Source organism: Pelmatolapia mariae, linkage group LG16_19 (genome assembly GCF_036321145.2).
Source record: "Pelmatolapia mariae isolate MD_Pm_ZW linkage group LG16_19, Pm_UMD_F_2, whole genome shotgun sequence".
NCBI classification, from domain to species: domain Eukaryota; kingdom Metazoa; phylum Chordata; class Actinopteri; order Cichliformes; family Cichlidae; genus Pelmatolapia; species Pelmatolapia mariae.
In genome coordinates this window covers 460,658-476,892 of record NC_086241.1, presented here as the reverse complement: position 1 = coordinate 476,892, position 16,235 = coordinate 460,658, and the positions used below count along the sequence as shown (strand labels likewise).

Below are 16,235 nucleotides of genomic sequence, written 5' to 3'. Positions count from 1 at the left end.
AAACAGTGTGTTACCCAGAACTTCCACTGTGATCTTCTTTGTCTTCTCTCCTCCAGCATTTTTGGCGGTCAGTATGTACACACCAAGGTGTTTTCTAGTGCAAGGTTTGATGACAAGAGATGAGCTGATGGCTGTCGTCTCCACTTTAGCCTCGGGAGGCAGCGCAGCTCCATCTCTACTCCAGGTGACATCAGGGGATGGCTGGCCTGACACGTAGGCAATGATGCGGATCACGCCGCCAGCGTGGACCACTATTCTTTCTTTCACCGAGGCATCCAAGTCGACCTCAGGCGCAACTGGAAGGAAGAAACTCAGTAGTCTATTCCAAAAGGACTCCATATAGGTCTTTTAAGTCATTGCTGGGAGAATTTTGACAAGCTTAGCGGACCGACTTACCAATTCTGTCATTCACCTCCAGAACCTCTGGGACTTCTCCTGGCTCACCATTGCCGGCAGCATTGAAGGCAATCACCCTGAACCTGTATTTACCACCAGTCTTCAGACCAGTGATCACAAACCGGGTGCCACGGATTTCCGTGTCCTTGGCCTAAAAGACATGAAAATGGATGGATCAATAGACAGATGCATTTATTCTAATAAGACACTAAGGCTTTGTGCTTCATGAGAAGGTGCGGTTTATTCATGTTGGGTTGGGACCTCATGAAATGATTTGGCTTCTTTTGTTTGCTAAGTTTAGCCTCATCATAGATGTGCCAGTCAATGAAGTTATCAGTTACCTTGACCCAGGCTTCAGTGCCCTCCTCTTTGTGCTCCACCCAATAACCAATGATCTTGGAGCCTCCATCCTTCAGAGGAGGAATCCACTCCAGGTCCACTGTAGACTTTGTCCAGTCAGAAACCTTTGGGGTTGGAGGAGATGGCGGCGCTACAGGAAGAGACAGAGGTGGTTAATATTGTGTCCTTAAAACCTGTATGAATTCAGTGATTTCAGAGTGTAATTCTTACTGATAGGGTCTCTGGCAAAGATGGGGTCAGTGGGAGGGCTGGCAAGTCCGGGCCCAGCGGCGTTGATGGCAGAGACTCGGAATAGATACTGGGATCCCTCAATGAGTCCGCTCACCACAAATGACTCGCCCAGGCCCATGGGACGGATCGGGTCGCGGGTGACACGGGTCCAGCGTTTGCCAGTTGTCTCCTTGCGCTCCAGCCAGTAGCCAGTGATCGGGGACCCCCCATCGTCCTCAGGTTCTTCCCAGTTAACGGTCATGGAGTCCATGGTTACGCTGGTAACTGTCGGCTTTTCAACCTGACCAGGTACAGCTGCAGGTGCGCAGACACATAGCATTAAAGGTTAGAAGATTAGAAGACCTGATGCAGGTCGTCCCCCTTCATCTTTTACATTTTGATCCTCACTTTCACTTTTAAATAAGAACATTTGATTTGATAGTTGTTGTTTCGCATGACTTGTTAAAATCTCACAGCTATTATTGTGTTGATGGTTAAGAATGACTAAAAGATGGATTACTGCTTGGTATGTTTTCTGAGTTTCATCCTCTATTACAAAGCCCTCCTGCTGTCTTTTAGCAAAACAATGCAACAGAAGATTTATATTACAGAAGAATTATATTATTGCATGCTGTATATGAATTTGGCATAAATGAAGCTTCCTTAAACGTGACTGACTTTAAATTGACCCATTAATGGTTTCATAGCTTTGTTTTCTGCTGAGAGTCAGATGGTTAAACTCACTGTAGAGATCTCGGGCCACCTCGGGCTCACTGTCCAATGGCTGTCCGACTCCATACTTGTTCTGTGCCATAATGCGGAACACGTACTCATGTCCCGTCATCAAGTTCTCCACTGTCCAGATCCGCTCTTTCGGCTCACTGGTGACAGGCACCCAAGTCTTTCTGTTGGCCACCCGCCTCCAGATGACGTAGTTTGTGACTTTGGAGCCACCATCGTCCTTCGGCGGCAGCCAGGAAAGCGTGATCTTCTCAGCTCCAATCTCCTCAAACTTAATGGGAGCAGAGGGAGGACCGGGACGGCCTGCAGGCACACAAAATCAAGACTCAAATAACGCTGTGGAAATTATTCTGGTGAACGATGACTGTAATTCCAGTAATTTACTCCACCACACCGACTATCATGAAAATAAATAATTCAAATGAAAGTTAAAGTAAAACATGAGATATTTTAGATATATTTGCAGTGTGTTGTACCGAGCACGTTGAGCCTCATCTCCTTGGAGGCCTTGCCGAGGCTGTTGGAAGCCACCAGCGTGTACAGGCCTGTGTCGGGACGTTTGCCCTGCTGGATGAGCAGTGTGCAGCTGTCGTCCGAAACAATCTTATTTATATGCTCGTCGTACTGAACCTCCACCTTGGCGTCGGACTTGTGGGGTGGAGCCTTGTACCAGGTGAGTGTAGGGAATGGACAGCCACGGATTTGGGCCACAATGCTAATGTCGGAGCCCTGCTCCACCTCCATGAACTCATTCAGCTCGATGGATGGAGCACCTGGAGGACGAAATAAAGTACTTGACAGTTATTTGCTTTTTAATTGCATTTTTGGCAGCTTGGTTTCTAGGTGGAAATCTAATACACTGACCAAAGTAAATATGGGCAATACTCAAGGTAATGTCCATAAAATATTCAAGGCTTTGTTTATTTTATGAAAGGTATTGATAGTCATTACATACTGCTGTTGGGACACACTGTAACTTGAGGTTAAAAAGGACATAATTTACAAACAGAACATCCAGCTCTGCATCCATCACATTTCACAGGTTAGCGCCCATAAAATGACAAATATGACTAAAGTACTGAAGTGTACTGTTACTACACAGTATATACTGTACATATGTGCAGAGGTGTACGTTATGTAGGGTTTTAAGTGATAATATAAGGAGCACTGAGATTACTGTTGAACGGACTCAACACTGAACTGAAAATCAAACTCTGACACTGCAGCTCCACTGCCTATTTTATTAAATTTCTCTTACAGCTCTGGTCCTGGATGATGATTGGTCCAGCAGTAGATGAAGGTCGGCTGGGTCCGACTTCATTGTAAGCCATCACCCTGAACTCATACTCGTCTCCCTCTGTAAGGTCCTCCACTTTAAAGCTGGTGGTGTCCACGTCTCTCCTGTTGCACCTGGATGTAGCACAACATGGAGTTACAGCCGAAGCCAACACAACAGCAGCTTGAGAAGGTAAAGGTGAGTAGTCTCTATTGGTTTACAAAGAAAAAAGAATCTTCCAGATTTTTAACAGATTTAGGTCTGTAGTCAGAAAGTTAGAGTAAGTCCATACCACATGTTCTCAAATCGAGTCTCAGTAGAAACCGAGAGAGCAGACGGGTGAAGTTTTACCTCCTCCAGGACTCCTTCTGGGTGCCACTGCTGTCCCAGCAGAGGAGATCAACGCTGTAGTGGGTTACAGGTGAACCACCATCGTTCTTTGGAGCCTTCCAGGTCAGAGTTACCGTGCCCTTCCTGACGCTCTGGATCTTCAACCTTGTTGGAGGATCGGGAGGATCTGGAGACATTACAGACGGGTGTCAGATCACAAACAGCCATGATGTCCATCACACTTGTTTCATCAGGAGTAATGCTGCTGCTGATAAATGTCATTTCTGTCATGATTTGATCAACTTCAGGATATACCGTTTTCTTCTATGATATAGTGCTCAAGATTCATATTCTTGTTTTCAGCTGTTATCACATAACTAGTGTGTGGGTTAAAATTGAGTTTAGAGTCAGTCTACACTATAAAATCAAATTACAGACTACAGAAGCAATTTTACTTTGTTCAGCAACATTTTGTTAGATGTTTGTCACATTGCTGTGAATCGTGCGCTTTTTCTGTGTATGTATGACAGTATCATCTGCACATGCTCTGAACATCACGATACAAAAGTAGAAAACAGATAAGATAGTTTAGTTTATCTTGGATTTGTACATTGTGTAAAAACTGTAAGGTATTATGCTATACTAAAGGTTTCTGTGTATAAAATAGAAAAAAAATGTAATAAGCATGTGTTTAGATGAGCCACAGCAGGAAACAATAGATGAGATAATAAAATCGAACGTACGGATTGGATCTCTGGCCTTGGTCCTTTGAATGGTTGCGATGTAGGGGCCAAAGCCAAAGCGGTTCTCAGCACGTATACGGAAAAAGTACTCCTGGCCTTCATTCAGATCTGGAACCACCAGAGACTGAGCAGCGCAGGCCGGGTTTACCTGGAAGAACAAGATCGGCGTCAAATACATGGGAGCAAAACAGTGTATAGCTTAATGTACGTTATTCTGCAGGCTGTACCTTGGTCCATGCTTTTCCCTCTGCTGTTTTCTTTTCAATAAAGTAGCTCTTAACCCTCTCTCCTCCATCACACTCTGGGGGTTTCCAGGTGAGTCTGCATGTTCCCCTGGTCACGTCGCTAATCTTCAGGTCTCTGGGAGGTCCGGGCAGGTCTGCAGGTCCGGGTAACGATCAAAGACAGAGAGACTCAGTGTTTTTTGCCATATTTTAAAGTGCTAATTGGACATAATTAACTTAATTAACATATCCTTCTTTAATTTGTATGTTTACTTATATTGTAGTCATGAAACACTTTGTAGCACCACGTGTCTCAGTGTGAAAAGCCTTACATACCGAGGACGCTGACTCTGACTTTGACCACTTTGTGTCCAGCAGGGCTCTCTGCGTTGATGATGTATCTGCCGCTGTGGTTCAGTTTGCAGGCTGGGATCACAATCACTGAGGTTGTGTCGGTGGAATGTATCTGCGGAAAGAATTTCACCCTCTCCTTAAAACATTCAGCACTAACTTGGCTGAGCCATAATTCAGATTGCAAACCATAAAAACAGTAAATTTTTTGTCTTCTAAGATTATTAGGGCTGAATAATCTTTCAAACCCTTCTTCTATATATTTTAAAATATTAAAATATGATGTCATTTGGACAGAATATGTGGACGTCTGACCTCTGAGTCAATTGGCAGAGTGTGTAGATCGTTCTTTTTCTCAGTCTCAGCCGTTCCATCGAAAGTCCAGGTGACTTTGGGGACAGGTCGGCCGGTGATGGTGGCAGGAATCTTAATGGTGGTTCCAGCTCTACAGTTCAGCAGGTCGTGAGCAGTCACATCGAGAGTCACCGTTGGCTCAACTGGAGAACAAAATATTGGAGAAAAAAATCCCTTCCTTGAGTTCATGACACACTGTCCTGTTTGATCCTGTCCTTAATGCAAGCTTTGCTTTTAAATCAGTATTGAACTATGCTGCACAAACCAGAATGAGAATATTAAAACTCTGTTATGTCTGTTATGTCCATGTCTGTATTAAAGAGGTTCTTATCTGTGTTTGCATCTCTTACTCAGGATGTCCTGAACCAGGATGTCACCAGTTCTAGCAGGCTCTGAGTTTCCAGCTGAGTTCACCGCGTAAATCTTGAACTTGCACTTCTTGCCTTCCTTCAGGTCAGGTACAGTGATTTCAGTGGAGGGGTGGAGCTTATCAGCAGGATTCACTCTCCTCCAATCAGGAGAGCCCTCCTCATGAACCTCAATAATGTAACCCTTGATTGGGCTCCCGCCATCTTTGTCCGGTGGGGTCCAGGTTAGAGTGACGCTGTTCTTGGTCTTGTCTTTAATTTCAGGATTTCCAGGTATGCTTGGGGGGTCTAAGGAAGAAGAACGGAGGGGGTCAGGCTCTCTAACTTGACTTGTTTTGCATTGCAAAGGGATATTTTACCTAATAATAACGTACACATTTTTCCTTTAAACCTGAAGTGCTGTCTATCACCTAGAATGGTTTCGTGTGAGTTCCCTAGTTTTGGAGATTTTAGCTATTGGTGTATCTGCCTTCCTTTAATTATTACAGAAGGAAAAGGGAACTTTGGTTTTACTCATATGAAATCATCTAAATTAGAGTGCAAAAAAAGACAACACATTGCATTTTCCAATAACCCAAAAACATAAAGCAGTGTTTTTATCCAAATCTCTATCTTCAAGTCTAAATCTGCATAATGGATTAACAAAGCTGGTCTGGGGGTCACTTACTGCATGGATCCACAGCAAAGCGGCACTCTGTGGCCTCGCTGGGCGGTCCAACACCAGCAGCATTGCAGGCTGAAATCCTGAATTGGTACTCTGTTCCTTCTATGAGCTTCAGCACGGTGTACTGCAGGCCTTTCACTGCCGGTTTGGTGACTGGAGCTCGGTTGACACGACCCCAGTACACAGCACCACGTTCCCTCTTCTCCAGCCAATATCCCTGGATGGTGGAACCACCGTTGTCCAGAGGGGGATCCCAAGTCACGGTCATTGTGGTCGCTGTAGCAGCGATAATCTTTGGATTACGTGGAGGTCCAGGAAGACCAAATGGATCCCGCAGCTGGACTTTCTCTGAGTCGCAGCCATCGCTGACGCCATATTTGTTTTCAGCTTTGATCCTGAACTGGTAGGTACCATTCAAGTCCAGTTTGTACACCTGAAGAAGCAGGACATTCATTACACACTTTGTTCTTGATAAGGCTTTATGGATGAATAGCTGTTTGTGTAGGACTATTGTGCGACTGTGATAATAATAACATTTCTAATAAAAACAAACAGAAACGTTTGATTACTGGAATAGTTTTTAATGTTTTGACTTGTGTATTTGTCTGTAGACAAACTGCTTTTATTGTTAATACAACAAAATGATTCATTATTATTCATTTTGAATAAGTCTCAAAGTGTAGCATCCATGCTCTGCAGTCTTACCCCGTATCTCCTGTCAATGAGGTTGATGGTCAGAACATCAAAGTCAGACTTTTTCTTGCTTGCATCTCTGCGCTCAACAATGTAGTTGGTAATCTCACTTCCTCCGTTGTCTTCTGGAGCGTCCCAGGTCAGGTAGCACGAGTCGGCTTTGATGTCCGAGACCACGATGTTCCGTGGAGGAAGAGGACGGTCTGAAAGTGCAGTGTTAAATTCATGTACAGCTCAGCAATTCGGGATGAAAAATAATGTTTAAACACTGCATATTTAATGTGAAACATTGCCGTGTTAAACACAAGCCATTAAAATTATACAAACAAAACCTGACTTGGAAAATTTGAGGTCTTACCGAGGATCTCGACTTTGATGATCTGCTGAGCTTTCCCGTGGCAGTTTTCAGCAACCAGCTTGTAGCTGCCTTTGTCCTGCCTTATGGTTTCTGGGATGGCAATCTTCGTCCTGATGGTTGTCCGGTCCACCTGAAGATAAAACAACTTAATTTGTTGAGGATTTAACTATTAACAACAAGATAAATCCAGAGCGCTAAGGGTCAGAGATCAGTTCATCCTCTGTAAAGCAGGATTTTGCTTTGATATTAACTGTGCCAATGATGAAACAGTAAAAAATGTTCTCCATTGCTCCAACATTCAACCAAATTACATGACAAATAGATATAAATGAACAACAGTGTGGCTTAAATTCATTCGTCAGACAAAAAGAGGGAAAAGTAAATGAATAAGTAAATAAATCTGGGAACTTCTTCCTGTGAAACCAGTAGCTCCACTGAATAATAATACCATCAAATTCAAACTAGTTCTGACCTCCTCAGTCTCCATCGTCATCTTCTCCTCATCAGTCTTCTCAATCACGACGTCATCCTTCATCCACTGCAGTGTCGGCAGAGGAAGTCCCCTCACTTCTGCCGGGATGTCGATGGCGGCGCCTTTCCTCACATTGATGGCGTTGCTCTTGATGAATTTCAAGATTGTAATGCTGGGAGCAACTTTGGCCAACAAAATTGGGAAATTGTGTCAAAATCTTTATCAGCCTGACAAAAGTAAAGTATCATCATAACCTTTCACATCAGATATGGCATGCGTTGCACTGACTGCAACGTTGTGGGGCCTCTGCTTGGAAGTCTGTTTTTTGCAGCCGCTCTGCATGTACTATAAACGTGCCTGCTTATCATTTCAAAACATCTCTTTGACTTTATATCCTCTACGAGAGCTCGTGTTGTATTATGTTCAAATATTTCATAAAACATGTATCACTTATTCATAAAGAAGAAAGCTTTGTCACTATCCCGACTAGTGAAGAGTGCGTCCTTTCCTCCCGAGGTCCGCAGAGCTGCTGAAGGAATGACTTAAAGGCTCGAACTCAAACACAGAATCTTTTCCTTCATATTGTGGTTGAACTTTGCGCAGCTATACACTTTATTTCTATTGGTTTCGCGAAGGTATGTGAACGTGATAGGGCCTTAAGACTTTGAACATACTCTCATCATCCTGGATCTTGACGGTGATTCTTTTGGATGGATCTCCTTCTCCAACCTCGTTCACGGCTTTGACACGGAAGTCATACTCCTGGTTCTCCGACAGGTTCTCAATGGTTCCACAGCACTCAGTGAAGATCTTGCGGTTGGCCACTTCAAACTCGGTGCTGTCGGACCTCATCTTCTCCACATAGTATCCTCTGATGGGGCTGCCACCATCAGTGCGAGGAGGCTGCCAGGCCAGAGTGATGGTGTTCTTGCTTCTGTTGGTGTAGTGCAGTTTCTCTGGGGCAGATGGTGTACCTGCAACATTTTGAAAGAATTTAGCCATCACTGAAAAATTGGATCATCAGGCCACTGAATTTTCCATCAGGCTTGATTAATGCCCTAAAGTGTGAGCTAACAGCAGCATCAAGTCATATTTGGTAAGCTCACCTTTTGGATCCTCAGCTAAGATGGGACCCAGGTCTGCTGGAAGTCCATCACCATACTTGTTCCTGGCAACGACTCTGAAATCATACTCCTCGCCAGCCAGCAGGCCTTGGACATCACACTTGCAGGATGCAGTCTCAATGGGCTGGCGGAAGAGCTTCATATTGGCATCCTTCCTCAGCACCTCATAACCAATGATGTCGCTGCCACCATTATCCACGGGGTCAGACCAGGTGAGGACGATGTTCTTCTTGGTAACTGTAACAGCCTTCAAGTCAACCACCGGCCCAGGAACATCTGCAGGAACCAGCAAAAATATTTCATGTGAACAGTTTCTCTGAAATAAGAAGTATTTATCACATAATTTATATTTCAACAGTAAAGTCTGATCTGAAGTCATTTCTATCGTTCCCTTCAAAGACCACAACAAGCTTCTGGATTGCAAAAGAAAAAAATGCACATTTGTGTTCTGCGTTCAAAAAGCAAGTTTATTAGTCCTAAAATAATTGAATTTATGTAACACTAACCCATAACATCCACTCTCGTCTCGGCGGTCTTGCTCCCGCTGCTGTTGGTGCCGGTGATCTGGTACTTTCCGTGATCTGCCCTCACAGCCTTCTTGATGAACAATGTACTGTTCTTCCCCACGGTCTCCACAATCATCCTCTCTTTGTCGATTTCAGCCTCATCTTTGGCCCATTTTACCTCCGGCTGGGGTCGACCACGGACCACAGCGGGAAGCCTCAGAGACTCGCCAGCCTTAATCATGACGCCGTTCTTCACAGAGTCATCGAAATCCACAACAGGGGATTCTGCAGGACACAAGCCGTTAATCAGAACTGGAAAGCCATCTGTTTTGTGAGGTTATAAACACTGTCCCACATTAAAAATGCATATGTAAAAGTGCGTCTTGCCCTGTAATAGAACTTTTGGTACCTTGGGGCTCTTTGACGGTAACGGGTTCAGTAACACCAGGAGCTCCTGGGCCTGCGTCATTGACTGCAAGAACCCGGATATAATAATCTGCTCCCTCAGTGAGGCCGGTCACAGTGTACGTCAGCTCTTTACACCTGAACTCGGTGCTGCGGCTCCAGTCTTTCTCTCCGGCCAGAACCTGTGACAAGAGCACAAGAGTTTGACCACATCCACAGCCATGATTCTTAAGAAAGGACCCACAGTTGGAGATTTACTGATTATTAAACGTGTATTTCAGGGAGGTTACTTCACTGAGTTTTTCAGACCTTCTCAACATGGTATCCCAGGATGTCTCCACCACCATTGTACAGCGGGGGCTTCCACGCCACAACAACAGAGTCCTTTCCGGTGTCCACGATCCATGGAATCGGTGGACCAGGAGGCACTGAGTGGAAGAACAATGATAGGCTGCACTTGGTCTTTACTGTTACACAATCAAGTTCTTGCCTTCAGCAGCATATATGCAGTTTTTTCTATTTATGAGAAATGTGTCATTCATAATTTTGATAAAAAAGACTAAAAAAAGACTAAAATAACTTCTTGTCGATGAAGATTTTGAAGATTTAATGAAGTTTGCAGGACAACTTTTGAAACATCTTTATCAGTCATAAGAATGTGTTAACTTTACTCATCTCAGGTGTGACTAGAAAGAAGTAGATCAAACCAAAAAATCTGATGCTACACTTAAGAAAATGTGAGCTTTCTCTTGGAAGTTCTCTTTTGGTATTGCACTTTTACAAAACTCACGGATTTCATCCATCGCGACAATGCGATCGGTTGGATCACTGAAGGGCCCGGGGCCAGCCAGATTCTCAGCACAGACCCTGAAGATGTAGGTCAAGCCCTCCATCAGGCCAGTCACCTTCACCTCGAGAGAGTTGAGGAGGGCTCGGTTGACTCTGGTCCAGTGTTTGCTGTTCACCTCCTTCCTCTCGATCCAGTAACCCAGGATCGGGCTTCCATTGTCCTTTGGCTCATGCCAGGAGATGTGCGCGGTGCTTGCCGTCACCTCGTGGACTCTGGGAGTGTTGGGAGCATCAGGAGGACCTGAGCACAAAGGAGAATATGGGTGACTTTATATTTAACGGTCTTTGCACATTTGACGAACACAGGGAAGAGATGTCTTCATTGTTACCTTCACAATACGGCCATAAGGTTGTGCCATATTGTGCCAGAGTCAAACAATGTTGCTGGTTGTATAAAGAAAAACAACTGCTTTAACAAATCATTTGTTTTAACAGAAACTAAAAGTCAGTTTATGTCAATCATGTTTCCATATTTTTTAACTTCACTATAACATGTAATTGATGATTAAAAATTGAATTAATTAGTATTTTAAGGATTTATTTAACTTTTAGTATTTAAATGTAAATATTGTCTGGATGTACACTCAGTCATCCAGCTAGTAAATCCCAAAAGGTTGATTCTGTTCATCTGGATGTTTTCAGTGGGAGAAACGTTTCATCATCATCAGGTGACGTCTTCAGTCTCAGCTGACTGCAGGTCTCCAACCTTATAAACAGCACATTTGTACAATGACTGAAACCAGCCCACTGAATGAATAATGGACAGTTTATGATCATTAATATGCATTGACAATCGATCAGCAATCACTGATCAACAACCACTGATCAATATTCATGAGTCCCATTCACAGAGAGTTGGGGCTGCAATCACAGCATTGTAAGATGGTGACAGATGGACCCTTACACCCTGTATTTTGTTGAGAAGGTGAGAGATGTCATTATGGAGGCAGATGAAACCATGGTCTCGTACGACGTTACATCTCTCTTCACTTGCATCCCAGTCACTGAAGCGTTGGAGGTAGTTCATAAGAGATTACAGGATGACCCCAACCTCAGCAACAGGACCACTCTCAGCATCGACCAAGTGTGTTTGTGATAGGTTTGTCTAGCACAGACCTATTGCTGCTACGAGACAATTGTACTACAACAGCAAAAACAAGTCACCAGAGCTCTTTGTGTGATCACGTGCACGAGGGAGATGCCCAAGACGAGCTCTGTTCCCGCCGAACCCCAATCACTCTCGGGGGGGGGGGGGGTCAAGATGGGCCTGGAAGTCCAGCAGTTCATCTAAACAAAAGGCACTTGTACTTAAATGGACATGGATGTGCTTACCATACCATGAAACAGTAAGAGAAGGCACGACCTCCCTCATGACCTTAGGATGTGTTAGTGTGCCAGAACACTCTGGAAGGCACACAGAGTCTTTGCAGCCTACTAAGGATCAGACCTCTATCATTATGCAATCGATTATATACCTCTAAGCATATATGATTATATATTTCTAAGCATAAATGACAATCCAACAATATAAACCTAAGAATTTGCTTTTGGACTGTGTCTTCATTCCACCTGTTTCACATACCAGGGTCAGTTCTACAGGCAGAAACATGGGTGTGCCATGGGCTCCCCAGTTTCACCCATCGTGGCCAGTTTGTACATGGAAGAAGTGGAAAAGAGGGCTTTGCTATCCTACCCTGGAACACCACCAAGCCATTGGTTCAGATATGTGGATGACACCTGGGTGAAAATCAAATCTCAGGACGTACTACATTTCACGGATCACATTAACTCGGTGGACCGACACATCACATTCACCAGGGAGGATATGAAAAGTGGCAGGTTAGCCTTCTTAGACTGTGAGATTTCCATCAGTGAAAAGCTGACGTATATCGAGTCAAGGAGGCCATTTACATGAAAAGGGAAAGACCATCTCTGAATCAAGGAGGGGGCCTAAGGGTACATCTGTCACCATCTTACAATGCTGTGATTGCAGCCATTCCCCAACTCTCTGTGGATGGGACTCATGACCATTGATCAGTGGTCTTTGATCAATGGTCATGACAAATTGTATATTAATGATGAAGGAACTGACCTCCCAGCCCATTGTTCCTTCAGTGGGCTGGTTTCAGTCATTATGCAAATGTGCTGTTTATAAGATTGAAACCTGCAGTCAGCTGAGACTGAAGACGTCACCTGATGATGACGAAACGTTTCTCCCACTGAAAACATCCAGACGAACAGAATCAACCTTTGTGGAACAAAAAAAATTACTTATAATTGAAAGCACAAAATGTTGAATACATGAAATAATTAAAAATAAAAGCTAAACAGATTTATAAATAACACACTGATTTTTTTTACATACTGTATAGATGCTTATTTTCATATGTGACATAGAACATGTTTTAAAGAAATACCAGTAACTGGAGTAATTCAGACATTTTTGCATCTATTAATTAATGCAAATTATTCTTACAAAATATAAAGAATCAATTTTAAGAAATTTGTGTATTTTTTATATTTTGAAAATCCAAAATACATTATTTTGACACCATTAAATTACCACTAAATTACATAAAAAAGAAGGCATAATTACTTTTGACGTTTTGTTTTTACAGCTGATTGTTATTGTTATCAGTCTTTACAGTCTTTATTATTTTTATGCTTTTACTCACTGAACTGGTTCTTGGCGACGAGTGGTTCAGAGATGCACGGTGGACCACAGCCATACTTGTTTTCAGCAGTGACTCTGAAGATGTACTCCTTCCCTTCGATGAGCTTGGTGACGGGGCAGCTGGTGCCCTTCAGGGTAGAAGTGACGGTGATCCAGCCGATCTCGTCCTTCTTGTTGTCTTTCTTCTCCAGAATGTAGTTCAGGATCTCGCTGCCACCATCATCCTCAGGAGGCTCCCAGTTACAGATGACCGACGTGTTCCTGATCTCATCAAAGGTGAAGTTAATCGGAGCACCAGGTTTGTCTGCAATACAAGACAGTCAAGCCGATGTTTAATCTCAACGGCATTTTGGAAATGAATAATATTTAACTTTGCTAGCGGCTCTGTAGTAAACATGTTTGCCTAATCAAGATTGTTGAGGTTTTCTCTTTGATATGTTTCTTTACCTGAAAAGTGGTTTGAGCCGACTGTTGTTAAGAATTGGTTCTATAAGAAAAAAATCTGAACTGAACTCAATTTCTGAATCAAACTTGGGAGAAGAAAGAATCCCAGGCAGGCTTATGTCAGAAACACTGTGCCAAAATTAAATATGTGGATCCATCTGCTGTTGTGATTCCTTGCATATAATGGAGAAGCTCAAAGACGCTTTTAATTGTGTGAATATACTAGTTACGAAATATAATCATGTGGCTTTATTACCTAGGACGTTGACGACGCAGGAAGCGGTGGCAACACCATGTGTGTTTTCCACCTTGATAGTGAAGCTGCCGTGATCGGATCTGACGGCGTCACGGATCATCAGTGCAGATTGTCCCCTCTTGGTCTGGTCTATACCCAGACGCTCACGCAGGGGAGTCACAAACTCCTCCTCTGGTTCTGGAACCTGTAGCAAGAAATCAGAAAGGGTGAAACACTTGAAACATTCAGGACTTTCAGATGTCTCAGTGAAGACACAAACCTTGGCTTTGGTCTTCTTCTTCTTGATAACAGGAGTGAACTTCTTGGTGGGCTCTTTGGTGACATCCTCATCATTTCTCAGCCAGGTGACTTTGGGATATGGGGAGCCAGAGATGTAGGCGTCAACGCAGATTTCCTCACCTTTCTTGATGCAGAGCCCAGATTGAACACGGGCATGCAGGGTGACCTTGGGTTTTTCTGCAAGGAATGAACGATTTTGACATGTTAGCTCTAACATAAATACACATTTACAGTTACTGATGTTAGCGCATTTGACTTTCACACACCAACAGGGTCTGCAGCCTTGATGGGCTGTGAGCTGCGTGATGGTTCGCTGACTCCAGCAGCATTCTCAGCTCTGACCCTGAACTGGTACTCCATGTCCTCCTTTAGGCCCATCACCACGTAGGAGAAACCAGGAACCAGGCTTGGTGTGACCTTCTCGTAGCGGTCGCCGTCCTTCTCGATCTTCTCTATGATGTAGCCCTGGATGGGACAGCCGCCATCGTAGTCTGGAGCCTTCCAGGTGACTGTGATGGACTTGGACGTTGGGTCATGAGCCTCCACTTGGATGGGTGGGTCTGGTTTCTCTGTGCAATCAATATTAACAACAGAGTCAATGTCTGATGTTATGATGTTCCAGTTGTGTATGCCTCATATTTTAGGAGTTACACTTGATCTGCTTGGACCCCCTGTCAGTTGTCCTGTATCAGAATCACCTGACTACCAACTAAATCAGTCCTCATTTCTGTAGTGATGGGACAGTACGTTTATGAAGATCATTTCATTTTCAGTCCACTCCAATATTTATTCCCTTGCAGCATACTTTGGAAAGTATTTATGTGCTTTTTCAGACTAGACTTTATCTGTAATGTTAATGCTCAAAGCAATAAAACAGATTTTAGTTGTTGAACATAAAATGAAACTTACGTTTTATTTCCTCTATAATGACCGGGTTTTGTAACTCCAGATATTCTCCCGCTCCGACCTTGTTGACAGCTTTCACCCTGAAGTAGTACTCGCAGTTGACAAAGAGATCTTTGACGGTACTTGTTAGGACATTTTCTCCCGACATAACGGGCATGTAAGTCTTTTTGGATGCTTCACGGCGCTCCAGGGTATAGCTGACAATGGGTGTGCCGCCATCATCCTCTGGAGCTTCCCAGCTGACCTTGCAGCTGTTCTTGGTGACGTCACTGGAGGTGATAGTTTTACACTGACCAGGGAGTCCTACACGGTTTGGGAAAGAAGCAAAATTGTTTAAGAAGATTACTGCAGAGTGTCTGTGTCTGATTAAAAAAGAAATAGTGAGTCTGCTTGAGGACTTTTAGACTAAGAATGGATCTAAATCCAAACTTGAAAATTGTTGGTGGTAAACTTTAAATTTGGTTTACAGAGGACACCATTGCTGAACGGCATATTAACAGCGTTATATGTTCTAAGCATCGAATCGCCTTACCGATGACTTTGACATTGACGGTTCCAGTGGCAGTTCCCAGACTGTTTTCCAGAGTGATGGCATAGGCGCCGGCATCATCACGGGTGCACTTGAGCAGCTCCAGGTGGGCGCTGTTCATCTCCACTGTCAGGGAGAGCCGGTCACCGGCCTTACACTCCACAGTGTCCTTCTGCCAAACCATCTTGGGTGTCGGGATTGCCCTGTAGGGAACATTCAGGTGCAGCTTCTCACCTTCAACCACTATCACGTCCTTTGCTTCCAAATCCATGGTTGGAGCACCTTGTGAGAAGAACACAGGATTATTACTTAGATTTGTATTATCTGTGCTTTAAGTTCTGAATTTGAATTGCGTCCTTGCTTACAGTCAGGATCTTTGGTGGCGACCTTATCAGAGACATCAGAGGGATCACTGACTCCGACAGAGTTGATGGCCCGAACCCTAATGACATACTTTTTCTCAGGTTTGATTCCATCATCTATCCTGAACTTTAGCTCCTTGATGGGTCTGCTGTTGACCCTGAGCCACTTTAGTTCTGGACGGGCTTCTGCCACCTCCACATGGTACCCAGTGACAGGACAACCCCCGTCCTTGACTGGAGGCTTCCAGGTGACATTGATGTGCTCCCTGCTGGCATCAGGGATGACCACTTCAAGTGGAGGTGATGGTGCACCTGGAGAGGAAGGAGGTTGGATTCATGCATTTATCTGCAGAAAGTCAAT

The 16,235-nt window shown here is 44.0% G+C and overlaps 1 protein-coding gene across 1 annotated transcript in view; it reads right to left on the bottom strand.

The window, feature by feature from the left end:
• Positions 1 to 16,235, bottom strand: part of ttn.1 (titin, tandem duplicate 1) — a 164,041-nt gene that overhangs the window by 63,180 nt on the left and 84,626 nt on the right. The window contains exons 136-165 of the mRNA XM_063500209.1: positions 15,878 to 16,186; positions 15,516 to 15,794; positions 14,987 to 15,286; positions 14,344 to 14,646; positions 14,058 to 14,254; positions 13,799 to 13,982; positions 13,100 to 13,402; positions 10,366 to 10,665; positions 9,885 to 10,003; positions 9,580 to 9,757; positions 9,171 to 9,455; positions 8,647 to 8,940; positions 8,215 to 8,514; positions 7,541 to 7,722; positions 7,069 to 7,198; positions 6,723 to 6,913; positions 6,021 to 6,450; positions 5,336 to 5,641; positions 4,947 to 5,128; positions 4,617 to 4,746; positions 4,284 to 4,435; positions 4,057 to 4,204; positions 3,335 to 3,500; positions 2,966 to 3,117; positions 2,184 to 2,480; positions 1,711 to 2,010; positions 967 to 1,281; positions 738 to 886; positions 397 to 547; positions 15 to 296 (exon numbers count right to left, since the gene is read on the bottom strand). Coding sequence (XP_063356279.1) covers positions 15 to 296; positions 397 to 547; positions 738 to 886; positions 967 to 1,281; positions 1,711 to 2,010; positions 2,184 to 2,480; positions 2,966 to 3,117; positions 3,335 to 3,500; positions 4,057 to 4,204; positions 4,284 to 4,435; positions 4,617 to 4,746; positions 4,947 to 5,128; positions 5,336 to 5,641; positions 6,021 to 6,450; positions 6,723 to 6,913; positions 7,069 to 7,198; positions 7,541 to 7,722; positions 8,215 to 8,514; positions 8,647 to 8,940; positions 9,171 to 9,455; positions 9,580 to 9,757; positions 9,885 to 10,003; positions 10,366 to 10,665; positions 13,100 to 13,402; positions 13,799 to 13,982; positions 14,058 to 14,254; positions 14,344 to 14,646; positions 14,987 to 15,286; positions 15,516 to 15,794; positions 15,878 to 16,186 — 7,014 coding nt within the window. The remainder of the gene's footprint in view (positions 1 to 14; positions 297 to 396; positions 548 to 737; positions 887 to 966; positions 1,282 to 1,710; positions 2,011 to 2,183; positions 2,481 to 2,965; positions 3,118 to 3,334; positions 3,501 to 4,056; positions 4,205 to 4,283; positions 4,436 to 4,616; positions 4,747 to 4,946; positions 5,129 to 5,335; positions 5,642 to 6,020; positions 6,451 to 6,722; positions 6,914 to 7,068; positions 7,199 to 7,540; positions 7,723 to 8,214; positions 8,515 to 8,646; positions 8,941 to 9,170; positions 9,456 to 9,579; positions 9,758 to 9,884; positions 10,004 to 10,365; positions 10,666 to 13,099; positions 13,403 to 13,798; positions 13,983 to 14,057; positions 14,255 to 14,343; positions 14,647 to 14,986; positions 15,287 to 15,515; positions 15,795 to 15,877; positions 16,187 to 16,235) is intronic.